Source organism: Rana temporaria, chromosome 11 (assembly GCF_905171775.1).
Source record: "Rana temporaria chromosome 11, aRanTem1.1, whole genome shotgun sequence".
NCBI lineage: Eukaryota > Metazoa > Chordata > Amphibia > Anura > Ranidae > Rana > Rana temporaria.
In genome coordinates, this window is record NC_053499.1 from 119,518,950 (window position 1) to 119,541,069 (window position 22,120).

Genomic DNA, 22,120 nt, shown 5'->3' on the forward strand with positions numbered 1-22,120 from the left:
CAGTGAGACGAGATTAAAGGTGTGGTTGGAAGGTGCCCTGCCCTTTAAGGAACACAAAGTGTGGTTACTAAGACTGCTTTACTAAAGAATGGTTTGTGCATGTGAAAACTTGCCCCAGTCAAAAGCAATTTCAGAGGACCTTTAGAAGAATAGTTGTAGAAGAGGCCGAAAAGATTTGGGTGTTTACCAATTAAGGGCTCATTCACAATATGGCGCTTTATCACATGTGGGCTATGTCATGTGCCAATGTGCGTGGCATTAAAGTGAACCTGTTTCCAGATCATGCAAACGAAAGTGTTAACAGATTTTGAACAAGATCTAAAAGCACTCTAAAACAAGCCCCAATTAATTTCTCAATGCATTCTGCAGAAATTACATTTTTAAAGTTTACAACACAGGCATTGTGTTTTTTCTATGAGGGCAGGTCTTGGCAGCCTGGCAGCCCTCCATTGTAAACAAACAGATGTTTCTAGTCGTTGGAAACCAACTGAAACAGTACGTTAGAATCTTTGTTGTGATCCTTGGAAATAGATCATCTTAAATTAAAAGCTTGGTAAGGATAGCTTGTATTAAGTCCTTTGCTGCCACTAAACTCACTGTTTAATTTAACTTTCCCCCTCCTATTTTTGTACGTGGATAATGACAAATTATTTTAATAAAAAAAAAAATCCCCATTTTGGAAACAGACTGGGGATCTTCTCACAGTGTCTGCTGCCAGAATAAAAAAGTAATTTTTTTTTATCATCGATATACAGCTGTCATGTGACCCAGATCTTTCCCAGCCTGTCTGCAGGGAAACCTAAGCTGGGGGAGCTTTTAGCCCTCTGCTGCTGGTCACATGTTCAAAATATAAAAAAAAAAATGGCCTTTGGAATACTGAGTGAAAATGGTTCATATCAACAAACTGTTGTAAATTGTCATACAAATATATATATTTTAATTTAAATCTTTATTATTTTGTGGCAATAACATAGTGTGGGCGCATTTCTGGCAGTCAGTCACACCTTTCCAGCGTGTGATTTGGAATAAGAGGGAGATGACGCCTCAATTAATCTTCTTGTAATATTTCACCCCTATTGAGTTTAGCTGGTTAGTGGGTATAGAGGAGGGGGGAGAGAGTGGGCTGTCATTTATAACTGTGTATGCCCACATGTGTGACTTTAGTCACATGGGCTGCTCAGACGTGATGGGGAGGAAATGCATGGCATAAAAACTGGACATGTGCACAGTTGCCACCACAGCTGCAAAATCCCTGGCTGAATTGCGGACATAAACAGAAGGTGAAGATAGAACAGCAGGATCAACCAGGTTTTTTCAGAATACAGAAACAAATCTCATAGTGACTGAGTTGAGTATGAACAGCATGGAATACAACATTAATTGTTTTTTTTTTTTTTCTGATGATGTTGGTTTGGTGACACTTTAAGGCCCTAATAAGCCTCCAGTTATGAAGATCGTGTGTTTATCACACTAATATGTTTTTTTTATACAGGAGAATTTGAGGAAGAGTCCAAACAGCCATCTATTGTTGAACAGCAAAGGCACCAACTGAAACATCGAGAACTTTTTCTTTCCCGACAATTTGAATCGCTGCCAGCAACACATATCAGGTAAAGCCAATATTCTGCATACTTGTTGCAGATGTATTGACTAATTGCATAGTGGTTTTGTTAAATCTGTATGCTACAATAAAATGGAATGAAATCCACTAATTTAATGGTTTCCCAAGACATGCCTCTCAAGATAATTATCACAGTTTCCAGTGTGGTTACGTCACCACCAACATTTCAAACCTTTAAATAGCTGGTGTCATAGTTGATTTTGTGTGCAGCACCATGACAACTTCAGATCTAAATGGCTACTAAAAAAAAAAAAAGATCTAAATAGATACTAAGATGGCACCATCCTTGGCTGTAAGACAATAGGAGGGTTTAGTTTTGCTTTAAGATGTAACTGTATATTTGAAGATGTCTGCTGGGAAAAGGGTCAGAGAGCTAAGGTAATTGTAGCATATGGAAGCTTTATGTAGTATATGGAAGCTTTAGGTTGTTCCATATTCCCCAGACCTTTTAATAATCAACTACTCTTGGAAAACTTTGTTCTAAGCCTGCTATCTTCTGTACAGGGGCAAATGCAGTGTAACTCTGCTGAATGAGACAGATATTCTAAACCAGTATTTGGAGAAAGAGGTAAGCTTTTTCTGTTCAGTTCTTTTTGCAGCTTTCTCGTATTCTGTTAGTCAACTTAACCATTGTCCGCATTCACTGTTGTCTTTTTAGGACTGTTTTTTTTACTCGCTGGTGTTTGACCCTGTGCAGAAGACTCTGTTAGCTGATCAAGGAGAGATCAGAGTTGGTTCCAAATATCAGGCAGAAATTCCTGACCAGTTAGCTGAAGGTTAGTAAATGTAATATGACAGAAAAAAATCTTGATTTTACTTTCTCCCTACAATTGTACACCATTATTTTGCTGTTGCCAACCCATACATTTACCTTGGGGTGCTTTTACGTTCACTTATCTACAACCTATCCCCCTTTTTTTTATAATTCCATTTTTCCCATGGTAAGTAACATTCCTATTTTTTTCCAGCGCTATAAAATATCCCTATAACGTTTGTTTTCCTGTATAGGTGAATCTGATAACAGAAACCAACAGAAAATGGAGATGAAAGTTTGGGATCCTGAGAATCCTCTGACAGATAGACAAATAGACCAGTTTCTTGTGGTTGCCAGGTAACATTTTATCTCATCCAGAAACTGAGACAGGACAGCTACATTGCTTGTTTTCCCTGTCATGGCACTATGGACAACATCAACTGTCATTTCCAGTGAAAAAGTAAAAGAAGTCTAACTATTTTAAAAACATTTCCATCCCTCCTATAACTGTCCTATCCTATGTTAAAAAAAAAAAAAAAAGTCTATTTGCCCATTTTTAATCCACTGTGTTCCAATAACGTGATCCATCAGGCATTGGGAGTGCTCGACAACGGCTGGAAATTCTGTAAAATGTTACATCACCCATAGACTCCCATGGCCCAGCAATTGTCGGCACTCCCTCCTATCTCCTGCAGTCGCGGCTCGCTGACACAGGGGAGCCAGTACTGCTGGATCACGTGACAGCACCAGGGAAATTTAAAAAATGGGTAAGTACACAGATCTTGCTAGGTAGGAGGAGGGGGACGGGACGGGGACGAAACCTTTTTAACAAAAGATAGTGTTAGGCATTCCTTCCACTTTAAGGAATTATAGAAGCAGCTTTTTTTGTTCTTCCTCTTATTGTCATTCTGTTTATCTGCAGGGCTGTTGGCACATTTGCAAGAGCATTGGACTGTAGCAGCTCAATCAGACAACCAAGCTTACACATGAGCGCAGCAGCTGCTTCTCGTGACATTACATTGGTATGAATATTTTTCTTCTTTCCGTGATCAAATATTTTTGGGGTGCTTAAAGCAATCATTCAGCATTTTGCAGTATTTTTATCCATTAAAAAAAAGAAGAAAGCTCAGACATGTATTCTTTTTTCCCTTTAGTTTCATGCAATGGATACCCTACAGAGGAACGGTTATGATCTTGCACGTGCCATGTCGACACTTGTCCCTCAGGGTGGTCCAGTTCTGTGCAGGGATGAAATGGAAGAGTGGTCTGCATCAGAGGCCATGTTATTTGAAGAGGCGTTGGAGAAATATGGAAAGGATTTCAATGACATCCGACAAGACTTTGTAAGTCAGCTTTTATTTCGTTTTATTTCTCTAAATTGTATTGTAGGAGCCCCCTGCTTTTTGTAATATTTTTCATCATTAATGTATACTTTTTATAGAAATAAAGCACCTAGCTTAAAGAAAGACCCTTCATTTTACTTGGTCTTTTACTTTCTCCGCCATACAGGGGGTGACACAATCACAAAGTTTGAATTTTTAAGTACCTTAATGTTTATGCATAAATCTTTAGGTATCCAAATGCACTAGTAGCACGGTGACAAATCAAGGGACCAAGTACATAATCAATTGATAAACATTGTCATGCTTTGGGGCTGAGTTGTAAAGCAGCAATATAGCCTTACCATAGTCATATGCTGCTTTTGGGGGGGGAAACTTTCAACACATGTATGAAGAATTGGGCTTTACAAATGTGCTTTCTGCTTTACTTTCTTTGGGACTCTAAAACACATCGAAATTCAGCCAAATGAACTAAATGAATATCGATCTGCGTGTGGCCCTCTGTTCAACAAAAGCTGGTCTAAGGAGCCGCTTCTGTTGAATAGTCCTGTTGGAAAACCAGGATTCGATAAGCGCTTGCAGCCAATGGCCGCAGCATTGATCTGTGTATTTTGATGGGGAGAGTTAAAGGAGTCAGGATACAATAGTGCAGTGGGGGAGGTCCCTGCATCCACATCACTTGAGTGGATGCAAGGATCTGAGTTTAAGGTTTTTTAATAAAAAAAAAAAGTGTGTATACCCAGCTTAAAGCAAGCTAATCTTTTTAACCTACTGGGAGAGAAGAAAAATGTCTGGGACTTTTCTATCATTGAGTGATTTCTGCAGTGTTAGTGAAGGAAACACACCACAGGCCGCATGTAGTGCCCAATGTTTATTGAAATGTAAAATGCAGAGCACAGTGTATAAATAACGTTGATTTGTTCTGTAGATGGCGGTATCCGCTCTGTGACAAATCACTGGCTAAAAAAAAACATATTGAGCCCTGGTTCACACTGGTGCAATTTGGCTTGTCAAATAGTTGCCATTTGCCGTCAATAGCCGCTTCTGCGGCGCTGCTCCAATTTTAAAAAGTAGTTTCTGCACTACTTTTTGCTATTTCGGGATGCAATTTACATTGACATCTGTGCAGAAACCTGCACAAATGTCTCTGAAATCGCAGCCGAAAATGGGACTGATAAGCGAGAGTGAGAATGATCAGCTGAACTTGGACAGCTTAATTCCTGCAGCCCAGTGTGAGCCTGGGCTGAGGGGAATTTATTAAAGCTCTGCAAATCGGCCAATCCGCTTTTATTCTTGGCTTGTTCAGTGTTGTTGCAATTGAAAGGTAGAAGATGATTGGTTGCCAGTTGCCATGCACCGCTGCTCAAGATTCTGTCTGCTCCAGTGTTGATAAATTCTAATTTTCATTAAATTTGGACCAACAATCAATAGAAATGCTTTTAAATGAACAGCCCTGTGTATTCAGAGCGGTGTAAAGAGAATGTATAGTTCAATTATTTTTGATATAGTGAGTGAGTGAGAAACCTTGTATAGTGCTACAAATGCGAACTGAATCGCCTCAAGGCGCTTGGTATCCATTTCCTTCTATTTAGCCTTTAGAATAGGTAGGTCTTGAGTTTTTTTCGGAAGGCCTGGTGATTCACTTCCGTTTGGATATTAGTTGGTAATGCGTTCCACAGTCAAGGTCCTTGGACTGCAAATCTTCGTTCTCCTTTGGTCTTGTAGCGGGCCCTGGGGATTTGTAGTAGATTTTGATTAGTTGATCGGAGAACGCGATTGGGGTTGTGGTATTTTATTTTCTCACATAAATATTGGGGAGCAATTCCTTGTACACATTTGTGCGTCAGGCAGAGGGCCTTAAATGTGATTGGTCCTTTACGGGCAGCAAGTGGAGGCACCTCAGGGAGTGATTGATTCCTAGGTTTTTTTTTTTCCTGTTACAAGTCGTGCCGCTGTATTCTGGACGACCTGTAGACGAGCAACCTGGAATTTTGGGAGTCCGAGGTAAAGGGCGTTTGCATAGTCAAGCCTGGAGTTGATCATTGTTCCCACCACTACTGCTGTGTCTTCTTTCGGGATGAGTCTACGTAGCAGACGCAGCAGATGGTGAGACCTGCTGACTACTTATCCTATTTGTGCATCCATTGTCATGTCGAAGTCAAAAGTGACTCTGAGGCTTTTGACTTTGGTGCTAGGGGTGATGGTTTGTCCCAAGTTGGGCGGGGGCGTCCATGTCATCGTAGCAAGTCTTTTTCGGTTTGCGTGGAGCAGAAGAAGTTCTGTTTTTAAACCATTGAGTTTAAGGTGACTCTCCGTCATCCAGTTCTCTATCTAAGTGAGGCATGTTTCTAGCCCGAGGTAATGATCCTTTTTGTTGCTGATACGAAAGTAAAGTTGTGTGTCGTCATCGTAGCAACTCTAGCTACTTCTGCTAGGCAAGTCGGCGACATTTTGTGGTCTACTGTATCAAAGGCAGCACTCAGGTCCAGCAGTATCAGAAGACATGATTCTCTTTCGTCTGCTGCTTCGAGAGCGTTGTCCCATATTTTGAGAAGTGCTGTTTCCGTCCCGTGACCTGGACGGAAACCCGATTTGTAGTGGGTCCAGTAGTTTGTGGGTGTCTAAATTGTGTTGTAGCTGTTGCACTACTGCTTTCTCCATAACCTTGGAGAAGACGTTGTGGCCGGTTATAGGTAGACGATGGTTTGGGTCTTTGGGGTCGAGGTTGTTTTTCTTTTCTTTTTTTTGAAGCATGGGTTTGATTATGCCTTGTTTTAAGGAGGTCGGTACCGTACCTTCCTTAAATGATTGGTTTTATAAGGTGCGTGATCGCGGGTGCCAATATATATCGGCACATTCTTTCAGCAGTTTTGTGGGAATGATGTCATTAGGCGATGTACTGTCTCGCAGGCTTCCGCAGATATTTTTAGTGGCGTCGATGGAAATTGACTTCAGTGTAAATTTTGTTGATTGAGGCATATTTGTATTAATATTACCTTTTTGATTTAAAGGGGTGGGGCTTGTAGTTTTATATTTGCTAAATTGTTTCACAGATTTTTTCATTTTTGTTAATGAAATAATCTGATAATTCATTGCAAAAATCTTGTGTTTCATAATTTGGAGCCTCTAGGCAGGCTGGATTCATGGTCTGAGCGACTAAGTTGAAGAGCTCGCGAGCATATTTGAAAAAAAATGTTTTGTTTTGAAGATTTCTTTGTGATATTTCTTAGTGATTAGTTTGTAAATTGTGTGGTTTTCCTTTTGTTGAGTTTCTTCTCCAGGCGGCTTCCGCTCTTCTGCGTTCTTGCTTCAATAATGTTATTTTTCCGGATGAGTGCTCTGCGTTTCGGAGCAATTATGTCTGCGATCTGTAGTAATGCTTTGTTGATGGAGTTGAATGTTTCCACTGCTGTTTAAATTTGTTCTATTGTTATTTTGTTTAATAGTGTAGTTTTGAAGAGTTCAGAGTAGAGTTTCTTCTGGGAACTTGTCCAGTGTGTTAATAGGTTTGTCGTTTTTTTTAAGACGGCGTTAGTGGTTATTTTGAATTTGATTGCGTGATGATCTGTCCAGGGTAAGGACCTATTCTCCATTATGTTGACGTCCATATCCTGTTTGAAGATAAGATCGAGGGTGTGACCTGAAACATGTGTGGGCGCGTATATCGGTTGCTGCAGACCTAGTCCTTCCAATTGGTCAATGCAGGCGTCGGCGATGGGATCCTGTGAGGAGTTGGCCCAGAGGTTGAAGTCCCCAAGTAACAGTAGGTGTTTAGTATTCAAGGTGTAAGTCGAGATAAATTCTGTCAGCGATGTGAGGAGATACGTCTTTGGTCCTGGCGGTCTATAGCACAGTAGTATGTGGATGGTGTCCTGGGGTGGTGTTTGGAGTTGCAGAGTGAGCGTTTCCATGAATGGCAATGAGCTCTGTAGATCTTGTTTGGTGAGCGAGAGGTGAGACTTGTAGATCACTGCTAGGCCTCCTCCTCTTTGCCCAATTCTGTTCTCGGTTAAGATACCATAATTCTCTGGCACAAGTTCTCCCAGAATGGTGTTACAATCCAATGTTAGCCAGCTTTCTGTGATGAAGAGGCAATCTATGTTGTGTTGGATGATGAAGTCGTGGATTTCCTGTCTGTGCTTGACTGCGGATCTTGGGGCAGATTCACAAAAGAATTACGCTGGCGTATCTCTTGATACGCCGCGTAATTTCAAATTTTGCGCGTCGTATCTTTGTCTTGTATCTACAAAACAAGATACGACTGCATCTCGGATCGATCCGACAGGCGTACTTCTTAGTACGCAGTCGGATCTTAGGTGCATTTTTTCGGCGGCCGTTGGGTGGCGTTTCCGTCTAATTCCGCGTCGAGTATGCAAATTAGCTTGTTACGGCGATCCACGAACGTACGTCCGGCGCATTTTTTTACGTTGTTTGCGTTCGGCTTTTTCCGGCGTATAGTTACCCCTGCTATTATGAGGCGTACTCAATGTTAAGTATGGCTGTCGTTCCCGCGTCGCCTTTTGAATTTTTTACGTTGTTTGCGAATAGGGATTTGCGTAGAATGACATCACTGTCGTAAGCATTGGCTTGTTCCGGTTTATTTTCGAGCATGCGCACTGAGATACCCCCACGGACGGCGCATGCGCCGTTTAAAAAAAATGTTGTTTACGTCGGGTCACAACGTATTTACATAAAACACGCCCCCACCTAATCCATTTGAATTCCGCGCCCTTACGCCGCCAAATATACACTACGCCGCCGTAACTTACGGCGCAAATTCTTTGAGGATTCGAAAAATAAAAAATAAGTTACGGCGGCGTAGTGTATCTTAGATACGCTGCGCCCGGCGGAGATATGCGCCGAGGTACGTGAATCTGCCCCCTTATGTTGATCAGGGCACATGATAAATGTTGTGGCAGAGATGGTGCCATCCTGTTTTTGACGGTGGGTCGATTCTTAGCAGCAGTTCTTTCTGTAGTATTTTTTTTTTTTTTTTTATGGCATCCGGTAATGTTGAGGCGGTATTCTTTAGGCCACGAATGGTATTTGCTGAATATTTCATGTTGAACATGATACAAAAGGCGCCGAAGTTGATGAGATGGTTAGTGGTAATAGCGCTAGTGATAACGATGGTGGTAACTATCTGGTGAAAAAATGATGATGATCAGTGGCGGTAGTGTGGACCCCCAATCTAACCCTCCTAGTTGATCCAGAGGAAGGCGAAACGTGTTTAAGATCTGCTTGATATACAGTAGATAATGTTATCTTTTGTTTTACTTGTATAAAAACGTTGGTCTATGCATAGCTTGTAATTTAAATAGGACATAAGGCAGCAAGCTATGTTTGCTAATTTACATATGCAGCCTCTCTTCTGCAATGCCACATGACTAGTTCTAAGTCTTAAACTGGCTATAGAGATCAACAAATAAAAAACTGATTCCTCCATTCACACAATCGAAGTGGACAAAGAATCCCCCTTGCCTGGGACATTGTAATCTGACAGCGGGTCCTCTGCTGTATCCTACATGATCAACTTCTGTGGAACAGGGACAGCCACACATGGATTGAAATTGTCCAGTTCTTGCTGAAGCTGACACATTTTGTCGATCTATAGCCAGCTTTAGTCAGCTGTCTCCTTGAATGAGTGCACTCCCTGTGGGGCTCATATCTTAGTTAGATAAGTAGGCGAAGTCAAAGAACTCCTTCTAGGGCTGGCTAGTCTACACATCTTTACTTGTTCCAGCCTATTTTTGTATCGCCGTATAAATAATGGAAAGGTCCATGCCACAGTTTACCCTTTAGCTAAAACAATTTGAGCCTCCGTTTACACCGGTAGTGAGTTGTCTCGGAATCGCATGACAAGAACGCACCCTATTATTGGCAATTGCACTATTCAAAACGGTGTAAAGACATCTATGTGGTGCCTCATCGACTTGAAAAAGTAGTTCCTGCACTACTTTTGGCGATTTCCTGTGCAACTTGGATGGACATTTGTTCATGAAGCCACACAGATGTCTTCCAAGTTGCACTGAAATGCGCCTTTGAAATCCATGCATTTTCAGGTGAAGTCGCACAATTTCAAAGCCGCATTTAATGTGAACGAGGGCTAAATGTGTTCACTAGAAAAACTGTATATTTTCCTTTTAACATGCCCTGTATGTCCATCATGCTTGGGCCATTCAATCTCCTGATTTGATGGCCATAAAGCATACCACTACTCTTTTGGAAGTAACACTTGTTCTATTATGTCAGAGATACTTGTATTCTATAGCAATTTTGCTAACTTCCATTGTTAACCAACTTGTTCTTTAAAATATGCTTTAGATATAATTTTTTTCTTTAATTCTGAAATGATTTCCTCTTGTTCTAGCTTCCCTGGAAGTCTCTGGCTAGTATTGTTCAGTTCTACTATATGTGGAAAACGACAGACCGATACATCCAACAGGTAAAATGTGGCTAATTAAAGAATAAACTGTGGGGCTTATTTATAAAAAGTTCATATAAAGTTGGAGAACTTGTGTCCAATTGACTTTCATCCTTTAATTTCTGGGAAATTAGACAGGGCACCTGATTGATTATTATAGTTAATTCTTAATAGATCTTCCAACAAACTAAAGGTCAGTTTTAGGTAACCTGTATTGGTATAGAGCTGCATTTTACCTGCAGAGTACAGCTCCATAACATGTCAACAAAGCAAATGCCCAGTGGTCTTCCTAGCTAGTTCTAAGACCGATCCTTTTACAGGACAGGTAATAAGTTCCATGTGTTTTTGCCATTGGACTTTCCTAGTAACCACTTCAGTGCACAGGTTAGTCTGCTGTGTCCATGTGTCCCAAAGCCAAGTCTTTGAATTCAAAAAACTGGCACAGATATGCCACATCAGGATGGTACTGTGTGTGTATAAATAATGGTAAGAAATGCCACATCCTAATAACTGGATTGATTATATTTAGAAAGAATCGTGGACTTTACAGGCACCAATGTATTAAAAAATAGTACTCTTAACAAATGTAATTACAATGAGAGGTAATGCAGCATACATCTTGACCTTTTTATCTTTCTTTAGAAACGTCTGAAGGCAGCTGAAGCAGACAGCAAATTGAAGCAAGTCTACATCCCAACTTAGTGAGTATTTACACATTCTTATATTTTTGCTGTGTGTTCTGTGGGTTCATGTATAATCTGTAAATCCCATGTCTTTTAAATTTTAGCACCAAAACCGAATCCCAATCAGATTATATCTGTTGGATTCTAAACCTGGACTTAATGGAGCTGGATTCCAAAAGGGTTTGACTTGTGAAAGCTGCCACAGTAAGTCAATACTAAACTAGCTAAATACACCATACTGAAATACATATAGGGAAGCTGTTTCGGCTGTGAAAGATTTGTTTGTCTGTCCATCCAGTTCTGAGATATACACGACCCTTTCACACAACCTTTTCAGGGCGCACAAAAGACATGATTTTTCTCAACTGCACTTACTGGTCTTGTGGCACCCCCAGTCTGTGGCTGCACAGTGAAAGGAGAAGCAGCAGACGATGAGCTCATCTGTCAGTCTGATCTCCCCCATCGTTTGGGCATGCTTCTTGTTGGCATGTAAACATTGCAGCACAACTGATTGGCTTCTTGTGCCACTTCTACCTCATCCAGTAAGAGGTTGAAGCTAATTACATATGCTGTATGCATTTAAAAAAAAATTAGTGATGCAATAAAAACAGAACTTCATTCACACGTGTGTGTTTATATCTGCCTGGATTTTTTTTAACTTTAAATTCTTGGCAGATTCCATAATGTTTTTTTTTTTTCTATCTTGACTTTAAGTTTTGGCATATCTGTGCATCTTTCTTTGTACCCTCCTATATATTCTTGCTATTTTCTTTTACAGCCACAGTTTCTGCACAGTGGTATGCATGGGGTCCTCCTAACATGCAGTGCCGCCTTTGTGCATCTTGCTGGATCTACTGGAAAAAGTATGGTGGGCTAAAAACACCAACACATCTTGAAGGTGCAGCTAGGAATATTGGGGTATGTGTATATTTTGATCACTCGAAGCGGTTTTAAAATATCAAGTGTATCTAATGGACTGTATGTATTAGTAGTTAGATCAGTTGGTAACTGATACTTGGAGTAAGTCTGTTTATATAATTCATGCCACATCATATGAGCAGTTCTTAAAAAGCAGGGAACTTCCTTACAATCTGCAGTTTTCTTTTCTGGGGATCAGTCACTGTAGGAGCCTCCATGTGTAGAATGATTGGGTTTCCCACCTACCCCTAGTAGATAAAAGTAGGCAGTTTGAGTTCTTAGTAGACAAGTATGTTGCCTTTTAAACGCGGGAGTTCCACCCATTTATGAAAAAATCTATTTTTCTCCCATAAGGTTCTCTGCTCGTTCGGTCTAGGGGAATCGGCTATTTGTAGTAAAAATATGAGCTGTACTTACCCGTTTTCGAGCTGCATCTTCTTCGTCGCTTCGGGTATGGGTCTTCGGGAGCGGGCGTTCCTTCTTGATTGACATTCTTCCGAGAGGCTTCCGACGGTCGCATCCATCGCGTCACTCGTAGCCGAAAGAAGCCGAACGTCGGTGCGGGTCTATACTGCGCCTGCGCACCGACGTTCGGCTTCTTTCGGAAAATCGTGACGCGATGGATGCGACCGTCGGAAGCCTCTCGGAAGACTGTCAATCAAGAAGGAACGCCCATTCCCGAAGCCCATACCCGGAAGCGACGGAGAGGATGCATCTCGTAAACGGGTAAGTACTGCACATATTTTAAAATAAATAGCCGATTCCCCTAGTAAAAACGAGCAGGAATCTAAGGGGGAAAAGTGCCCTCTAAGGGTGAACCCCCGCTTTAAGTAGTAATGCTGTCCTCTCTCCACCCATCTGCATCCACCATATATTGAAAGATTTTGTGGATTGTTTGCACAGGGCGTGCTGAATGCAAAGCTAATAATCTGTCACCACCCTCTGCCCTAATGCTAAGCACAGGACTCTTGAGAATTAGTTTGTGGACCTGTGCCTGTGTAACTAGAATGTTGCATATTTTGTCTGACTGACTGGTCCCTCCCACTGACTAGACTGATATAAAGAACTCTGCTGATGATGTCATAGGGCACATGTGTCATACACAAGGTCCACTAGCCGAATTGTGCCCTCCAGGTCATTTCATGTGGACTTCGGACCCAAGGCTTTTTTCAGCCAGAAAGTGGTGGAACTTTGTTCCACCAGCTTCTGGCTCTTGCACTTCCAGGGATATGGGAGATGCAGGCGAAGTGTGGGATGGGGCATCACGTGGTAAAATGCACTGTGATCCACATCTGTGCAGAGATGCCAACCAATGATCTTTCTGCAAGTTAGAGAGGTGGAGCCACCTACACTGCCTGGAGGTACTAGAGCCAAAACAGGTGGATGAGATGCAAGGAAAGTTTGTGGGTTGAAGAGATAAGGGCAGTGGAGGGAGACGTGTACATAGGTCAGAGCCAAGGAGGGGTGGAAGTGAGATATGTACAGCCTGTGAAAGAAAACCGAACAATGCACACTCTGTACACAGCGCAGCCGTGAATTCTGCACTCTGTATTTAGCACAACCCTAAACTCTGCACTCTGTGAATAGAGTACCCCCTGAAACTGCTCTCTGTACATATTGCATCCTGAACTACACATAAACGCACTCCTGTTATTTATTGCCCCTTTAAGATCCTCTCACTGTGCAATTTGGCCACACCCACCACACGGTTTGGTTGAGGAAGGAGATGGGTGGTTGAGTTTCTGCACCTATTCTATGAGAAATAAAAACCCTGGATACGTTTTTATATAGTCGTACAGATACAACCGGCCCTTTTAGGGCAACCATAATGCTGATGTGGCCCGTGATAAAATTGAGTTTGACATCCCTGTCATGGGGAGTTATTTAAAGAATAAAAATGTAAAGTACACAACTGCTTCTGAAGGATAACTTTAGATGAGTTACCTCATTTTAATAATTTAAACAAGTGACCGAGCCCCACACAGGTGGTTGACATTTTGGATATATAATTAAAAATTGTTTTAGGTATTACACATAATAAAAAAACTAGCAACGTTTTCAAAGACCAGTATATGTGTGCAACAAAAATATACATCAAGGATCTAAAATCTGTAACATTAATGGGTAGCGTGAGTAGACCCGCTTGTATGACCTGCAGAAAAATATAATTTCTTGTTTCAGGAGCCGCATTCTCGTGGCCACCTTTCTCGGCCCGAAGCTCAGAGCATGTCACCATATACTACCAGTGCTAACCGAGCTAAACTGTTGGCAAAGAATCGGCAAACCTTCCTTTTGCAGACGACCAAATTAACTCGTATTGCACGACGCATGTGCAGAGATATCTTGCAACCTAGAAGAGCTGCACGTCGACCATATGCTCCTATCAATTCCAACTCCATAAAGGCAGAATGTAAGTTTTCTTCTGCTTAGTTGTAATTTTTTGGCTGTACTTTAAAACTGTTCAATGCAGGAGCTGAATTTTATTTATCTCTTTCACTAGGCTCTATTCGACTACCAAAAGCATCTAAAACTCCACTAAAGATCCTGCCCTTGGTGCGCCCTCCCTTAGCTGCCATTGTGAAAGAGCTAGGTAAGTACAAGAACCTTACATCTAGTAGCAATAAACTAGAACTCCAGTTTCAGTACATACATGTCCTAGGTCATGTTAAAGGGCGAAGCTCAGTAGTACTTTACATTTTACAACAAAGTTGCTGTCACGTGACCAGTTCATTTTCTCCCTTCAACTTGCTCTGATCAAGCTGGGGGCTGTAAATGGCTGGAGGCTGTAAATGGCAGCGTGCACCTCTCTGACTTCACTGAAGTGTGATGCTGCCCAAGAATTGCATGTCCCATTACACATTGGAGTCAGAATGTTGCCCCTGTGTTCCTGAGACTACAAGGGTCATGTTTGACAGTCGATCTGGAGAGGAAGCCTGCCACAAGAACAGGTCTCGGGATTGCAGACAGTCAAACAGGATGCCCTCCATTACTGAAGGTGAGTATAAAAAGGACTTCATTGAGTACATTACTTTATGTATTCCTCCATAATTGGGTTGTTTGCTGAGCTTGGTGAGTTATGCAGTACAATACATGAAAGGTTATTTTCTCTCCTAGCCCCAATACAGATGCTGTGTCTGTGATACTGTGCAGACATAGCTTTTCTCCATTCGTCTCTGTGCTGGTTTGATGGAAGGACTGCTTGGAATAGGCTGTTGCTGCCTGTCCAGGTCACAACCTGTACTGTAGATTGCAAGTGCCACAGAGGTTAATTTTGTTTCAAAGTATTGTTGTCTAAAGCTTCCATCCTCCTCTTTCTTTCAGCTGCTCAAGCACCACTCAAGCCTAAAACCCCACGTGGAACAAAAACGCCAATAAATCGCAACCAACTCACTCAGAGTCGTAGTTTGAATGTGTTACCCACAAAAAGAGCATTTGAAGCTGTAAGTATTATGTCATTTACTGAAGAACAACAGAATAAAGCAGATTTTTAATTTTTTTTGGAATACATTAGTCCAGCTTGGTTAGTACTAATCCTTTATTTCTCATGTCTGGATTGCCAGAAATTCACTGTAGTAGCCGCTGCTACATACAGTCAGCATTAGTCTCTTCAAGCGCTGCTCCACCCACTTGCTTTTTGTATACAAAACGGAGGGTCACTCGCTTGGTACCTCTGCCATTCAGAGAGCATCTTTTTTTCTCCAATTGAACAAAGTGTATATTCTGCAGTCTTTTGCTCCACCTCTCTGCCTCATCCAGTGAGAGAAGGCATTAGGTTAATTGAAAAGTGAAAAATACAAGACTTTCTGTGAATGGAGGCTGTGCTAAGCGAAACCAGTCCTGGAGATCAATTTTAACTCGGACGTTCATGTGTATAAACTGTAGTGGATGATTACAATACTTGCTGTTTAGTGTGGATCTATACTTAGATGTTAAAACTGTTAAGTCTTGCTGGGATAGGTAGTAAAAGAGTTGAAACGCTTTCCTTTCTTGGATAAAATGCTTCTCTTATTATGTATAAAAGTCTAGGATACCCCAGGTTTTGTTGCCTAGCACTAAAGAGCCAAGAGCAGTGTTTTCTCCAGGAAAGGTGAGGTACTTCGGAAATGTTATTCCTCTTTGTTTATTCATCCTAACCACACTGATAACAGGGTGCGTTTACTAAGGAGTGTAATATATTTTTCTCTTAAAAAACAAACCACGTTTTCCTTCTTTTATATAGTATTATCATATAATCCAGTTACAGGGGTGTCATGGGGACCATCCGGCTTTGTTTCTTGGCTAGATTTCGTCTGTAATTAATTAAAATTTTTAAATATCAACAATTAAACAACTTATTTACAACATTTTGTCTTTAGGTATCTGGGGTTGGAGTGGTACCTCCTTTTTCTGCCAATGGCCGCTCCTTCTCTGGTGTCCGTTCCAGCTCTCAACCCACTGTTAAAAGGCAGAAACTCAATCTTGCTGATGCCCCTAATCCTGTAGTGTTTGTGGCTACAAAGGATACAAGGTAACTGTCTTGCTTCTTAATTATATTTTTTTCCATATGAAAGCCCATTTCCAGACAGACTTATTTTGTTTTGGACAAGGTGGGGAAGGGATAGAATCACTGTTCGATATTTTTTGTCTTTGTCCCTGTTGGAGAGAGATTTCTCCTCGCTTCCGATCAGGAATGAAAGTAATGGGAAATCTCGTAAACAAGGACACAGACATAGATGCAATTTAATTGAGTGGGGGAGGGTTAAAACTTTAGACAAGAGGTTTTATTGCCATCTGTTTCTTCTCATCCTGGTAATGGCAACACCTGATATTTCTTGTATGGGCATTACAGGCAAAGACAGTTAGGGCTCATTTACACTTGCTTTTGCTTCAACACACATTAAAGTGCCTACCGCTTCAACATGCTTTTATGATACGTTTTTGATGCTTCGGTCGTGCGCTTTTGAAGCTTGTGTGTGTGTGTGGATATTTCATACTTGCAATTTCTCCAAAACAAAGCGAAGCTAAATTAAAGCCTCTTAAAAGCTGCAGGTGCTTCAAGCGAGCTTCGTCATAGAGTTTTATGGAGGCTTTGAAGCGCCACTAAAGCAACATGGGGTATCATTTTTGAAGCGAAGCCAAAGCAAACACGAGGTGTAAGCTAACCATTTTATTTAGTGACAGGGGCTTTGACTGGCGTTCATAGAGCTTTAACAAAGCCTGTCCAAAGCCTTGTTTTGAAGCAAGTGTAAACTAGCCCTAAGGGAAAATCTCAGTAGCTAAATAAAAAAATTTAATTCTGGCGTTAAGCCAGTCATAGTCGGGGACCCGGCCCAGTTTCAAATCATGTATGGGAAGGCTGATTTTACCCTGACTGTGTTGATTGGAGGATGTTTTTCTTTCCTGCAACCTGCAGTTGCAGGAAAGAAAATTGCACTATGGCAGGCTTTAGATTTGAAATAATACTGCCAGTTATACAGAATTGACAGCACATTCTTGTTTTAAAAAAAGTTAGGGGTCAGAGGAAGAACTGTAACCCTACAAACATGTACGATGATTTATCAGTTACTCTGTTATTTTATCCTTTATTAGATGCTTAAGAAAATCCCTTTCACACATGGAGATGCGCCGAGCTGCTCGTCGCCCCAATCAGCCCCTGAAGATAAAGCTCCCACTGCCTCCAAGAACAGCTGTGCTTATGCCCTCACTTGCGGCAGCCCACCCTGCCAGCACAAGCGAACCTATCGTTTTGGAAGACTGAGAGACTAAAAACACCAGTTTCTATGTAGAAATTCCTGTCCCCTTCTGACCTATATCAAGCCAGTACTCTTCACCATTACTTAACAGACAGTATATGTGCTTGAGGATGGAAGACTTCCTTTGCTCACTTCCCCTTATAAGGATGTCAACGGTCCAAATCCAGAAAGCCCAACTATCCCAACCTAGCAGCGACAGGGGCACGTTTTTTGCTCATTCGCATTTCCCATTTACACTTTTTTCCCTTGGTCCTTTATTTTAATATATATATTTTTCTTCATCTAACTTCCATGAATTTTTGGGGGTGCTCTTGCTCCCTGCTCATATCCCCCCCACCCTTTTTTATGTTCTTGTTTAGTTTTGCTTTTTTTTTGTACAATGGAAAAAAAAAATAAGGTCCATCAGTAAAAAGAAACAAAAGAAAAAGTGTCCTGAAATTTTTGTGGAAGGTATGGGTGGGCATCGTTGGTTTTAAATAATGTAAGTTACAGGGGATTGTAATGCAGTACTGTCTGAATATAATGAAATGAATAAAAATGTTGGTTATCTGATCTGAATATCACTATATACATAGAAAAGAAAAACGGTTATTTATTTGACCTGAGCGTAGGTCCATTATATGTGATTTTATGTTCGAGAAGGATTAATTTTGTTTTGATTTATTTCTCTGCTTCACCGGGTAGAAGATCAGTCTTTATGAATGAAATGTTAAAATGTTCTTTTCAAAGCCTGCTTCCTGCTAGGTGTTTCATAATGGCCGAGGTGGACACATTTCACATGGAGTTGTACTGTTGATTAGTGTGTACATTTTACCTTCAAACCTGCAAAAAGAATGTACAGTAAATACCAAAATAGTCAGCAGTAAGGCTTTCAGATGTTTAGCTTGAAAGCGTTTACTTGTGTGAGGGAAGTTTGAATAGCATGTATTACTTTTTCAGGAGCCATATGTAACAAACGTATTTTGTAATGATTACTTTGCTTTAATTTTTATATTAAACTTGAAGCTGAACTCCAGCCTTACCTTCAGGCTTGTACAGTCATATAGGCTCCTCTTCTGTACTGAAACGGTTTTACTCTGATTTCACTGCATACTGCTTTTCACAGTGTGCAAAAGAAGCTTCAGCAAGTCCGAGCCCATCTCATTTTCTGGCTGAAGGACATTTGGCATCATCTAGCCCAGTGTTCATCATCAACCCTGTCCTCAGGGCCCACTAACAGGCCAGGTTTGCAAGATAACTGAAATGCATCAACAGTATTGATGTAATTTGCTGCTCAGTGATTGCAGTATTCTAGTCTGCATCTCCCCAAGGTAATACAGAAAATCTGGCCTGTTAATGGGCCCTGAGGACAGGGTTCATGACCACTGGTCTAGCCCTTTCCTCCCCAATCTTACGACCACCTGGTCTGCCCTCTTTCACTTATGGATTTTAAAGCGGTTGTAAACCACATTAACATTTTTTTTTTTTTTTTCAAACCTGCAAGGCAAAAGGCATAATCGGCTAGTATTCACCGCATAATGGCTGATTATGAAATACTTACCTCGGAACGAGGTGAAGAACACTTACCTGGTCCACGCCGAGTGAGATGTCATCTTGCTCCGGCGTGTCTTCCGGGTATCGCCGCTCCAGCGCTGTGATTGGCTGGAGCGGCGATGACGTCACGCGCGCAGGAGATTTAAATTCGGCAAGGCCCCGCGGCTGCCGGTCCTTTCGCCGTGGATTCCCCCCTGCGCATGCGCCGCTGCAATCAGCGGCGCATTGCGAGGGGAATATCTCCTAAACCATACAGGTTTAGGAGATATTCTTTATACCTACAGGTAAGCCTATTATAGGCTTACCTGTAGGTAAAAGTGAAAAAAGTGGGTTTACAACCACTTTAAGTCCTTCAATTACAAAGGTTTAGCATCGCATGTCGGCATTACCTAGGGTGGTCTGCATGCAGATGCAAACCTGCCTAGGAACACCCTCTCATTCACTGTGTTGATATTTGCATAACTCCCCCCCCATAAGCCAGCCCATGGCTTCCATCTGAGTGCTGTGATCCATTCAGGAAGAAAGGTTCCCTAGCGTTGGACCTCTAGTTAGTGTCTCTGCACTAGCTTTTTCCTTGTCTGCTGAGAGTCTTGTATCTCTCACTTTCTTCTCTTTCCTCTACTGGTATATCTGTGCTAAAACCTAATGCCATATTGTGCAGGACACAGCAGGCTATAAAGATCTGGCTAACTTTTACAGGACTGTATTGAAGTGATCCGCCATGTCTAGCTATGCATCGGAACCTTGATTTGAGATTGCAGAAAGCTCTTGATAACCACGCTGAGTGCTGCTGCATGTTAGTAATTGTATTGTAACTCTGCTGCAGTCTGAGGATCGTCTATTGGGCTCATCAGCCAAGGCTTTTGGATGTAACCGTGTCCTCCTGAGAGGAAAAAGAACACGAGCAGGCAAAGTTAGTAAATCAGATTGCAGAAATAAGAGTCTTTAAATTGCCTGTTTCTGATGAATTGTAACCACTATGTAAGGAATGAACATTATTTCTCCCTGGTTTAGGAGTACAGCACATTAGCAGTCAGTGATTTGATGTTAGGAAGTCACTACAGTATTATGTGTAACTCGCTTTCCCTAATTTGTTAGCAAACAATGTATTGAATTCTTTTCTACCCATTAACTACATTGGATTTCACAATAATGCTCACCTACAAGCCAAAATGTTTCATCTTTTGGTTTTGAAATGTGCGACCTAAGCTGGATTGTCCCAAAATGTCCTCCTCTGACACAGAGCCTGGATACTCTGCTACTCCATGTGTCAGTGCTCCTCTCTCATTTTTTTTTTCTTTTTTTTAAAGTGTATTTTGTGCCGGACTGCAGGAGTTGGGAGTAGGCAAGCGTCCCCCAGGGGCAATCTGCCACCTTTCTCCATGCCCCAGGTGGCAATGGCGGGTGCGTGAGGTGGTCCTCCCATACAGCCCGCCCTACCTGCTCCGCTTTGAAGCCCAACGGGGCAGAGGGACTCCCTATAATGGAGTGAGAGGAACTAGCCCGCTCAACCAGCCCCGTTAGTCCTTCGCCTCTCTTTTTAGAGACCGCGTGGTCAAAGTGCGTGCATGTTAACCCAATTTCGAGTGCGTGTAAGTGTGGTGGTTTTTGTGGGAGGGGGGTGGGCGTACTAAGCGCAGGCTTACCTCGCATAGCACACCCACCGGGAGCCGGGCTGAGACCACCAAACTCAATTCACATGTAGCAGAGACCGGGATCCGAACCCCTAGCTGCAGAGGTGAATGGCTTGTCAGCGCAGTGCCAATCGCGTTGAGCCACCGCAGCTCCCTTTGCTCCTCTCTCATGGCACACAGCCTGCATATGCATGGAATGGTAATGCCAGTGGTTGCGATATTGACTTTCATGATCAGAAGGGGGCTTTAATGAGTACAACCTACTTCTCCTGGGAACCCATGAGTTGTTTGAAAGTCACAGGATGCTGCCTTACGTTGAACAATGCCCTTTGGAAACCAGATGAATTTGTGTGCACAATGTACTATGACTAAAGTGACCTGTGAGACATATTGGCTTGACTGATCCCTGCAGCATCACCTGCTAATGTTTGGAATATACCAGATGTATAGAAATCCAAGGCTACTGTCACCTTGACATAAACAGGAAGGGCATTTGAGCGTCCCATAGAGGGCTGTAGGTCACATTCTAGCAAGTGGCACAAATCCCAAATCAGGGCTGGATGAAGATGATATCTCTGCAAAACCACTTCCAATGGGAAGTTCAAGAAATGTGTACATGCCCTAAAAACGCGTTTCTGAGGAGGGCGGTGTCTGACACGAGCATGTTGGTCAAATAGTAGAAGAGCTATATCTCTGGGAGCAACAGATGGATTCCAGAGTGGGAGCAGTGGCCCTCGGGGGAGAAAGTTGTTTGTTAAACTTAACCAGTGAGGATCTACTTGTAGCATAGCAAAAAAAGACCAATGAATTCAATAAGGAAATCTATTTTAATTTAGAATATCTTTAATAAAACTGAATGTATTTAAACTGCAGAAGGTGCACTTGCATTGACATTATAGTTATAATGCACCTTGGGACCCCAAAATTTATATTATGTGAACTCAAGTCCTGGAAGTACCCCTCAAAAGAGAATCATGCACAAATATCTGCCAGGGAACAGGGGGTTTATATAGAAGTCCAGCTCAAACAAGATTTTTTTTTTTTAAATGGTCCTAAAGATTAAAAATTCTTGACCTAAATGCATTCCCTACATTAACCCCTTGCCTGCTTCCCCCCCTCCGTTGCCACATTCGGCATCTTCTGGGGGGAAGCGGGTACCTGGCTTTGACAGGTTCCCACTTCCAGCTCAGTTCCCAGAAGTGAACCGAGATGGAAATTCGCCATCCCCCCCTTTGCCTGCCGGCGACCCATTTACAAAGTGCAGCAATTGGGAAAATCGGTCTGGCCGAGGAAACTGCTGGATTGCTGCACAAGTTAGTGCCTGACTATTAAAAGTCAGCGGCTAGAATATTTGTAGCCGCTGACTTATTTTTTTAGGGGGAGCCTGGAGCTCTTCTTTAAAGGGGTTGTAAAGGTTCGTGTTTTTTATTTTCTAAATGGGTTCCTTTAAGCTAGTGCATTGTTGGTTCACAAACCTTTTC

The 22,120-nt window shown here is 41.9% G+C and overlaps 1 protein-coding gene across 1 annotated transcript in view; it reads left to right on the top strand.

The window, feature by feature from the left end:
* MTA2 (metastasis associated 1 family member 2) overlaps window positions 1-18,499 on the top strand; it is a 36,918-nt gene extending 18,419 nt beyond the window's left edge. Inside the window, 17 exon segments of the mRNA XM_040328948.1 lie at window positions 1,493-1,610; window positions 2,126-2,189; window positions 2,280-2,397; window positions 2,630-2,732; window positions 3,298-3,397; window positions 3,530-3,718; window positions 10,086-10,160; window positions 10,782-10,840; window positions 10,927-10,930; window positions 10,932-10,964; window positions 10,966-11,026; window positions 11,601-11,740; window positions 13,922-14,150; window positions 14,241-14,330; window positions 15,062-15,180; window positions 16,096-16,247; window positions 17,309-18,499. Of these exon segments, the coding sequence (XP_040184882.1) occupies window positions 1,493-1,610; window positions 2,126-2,189; window positions 2,280-2,397; window positions 2,630-2,732; window positions 3,298-3,397; window positions 3,530-3,718; window positions 10,086-10,160; window positions 10,782-10,840; window positions 10,927-10,930; window positions 10,932-10,964; window positions 10,966-11,026; window positions 11,601-11,740; window positions 13,922-14,150; window positions 14,241-14,330; window positions 15,062-15,180; window positions 16,096-16,247; window positions 17,309-17,477 (1,823 nt within the window). The 3' untranslated portion in view covers window positions 17,478-18,499.
* Window positions 18,500-22,120: the final 3,621 nt, after the last annotated feature.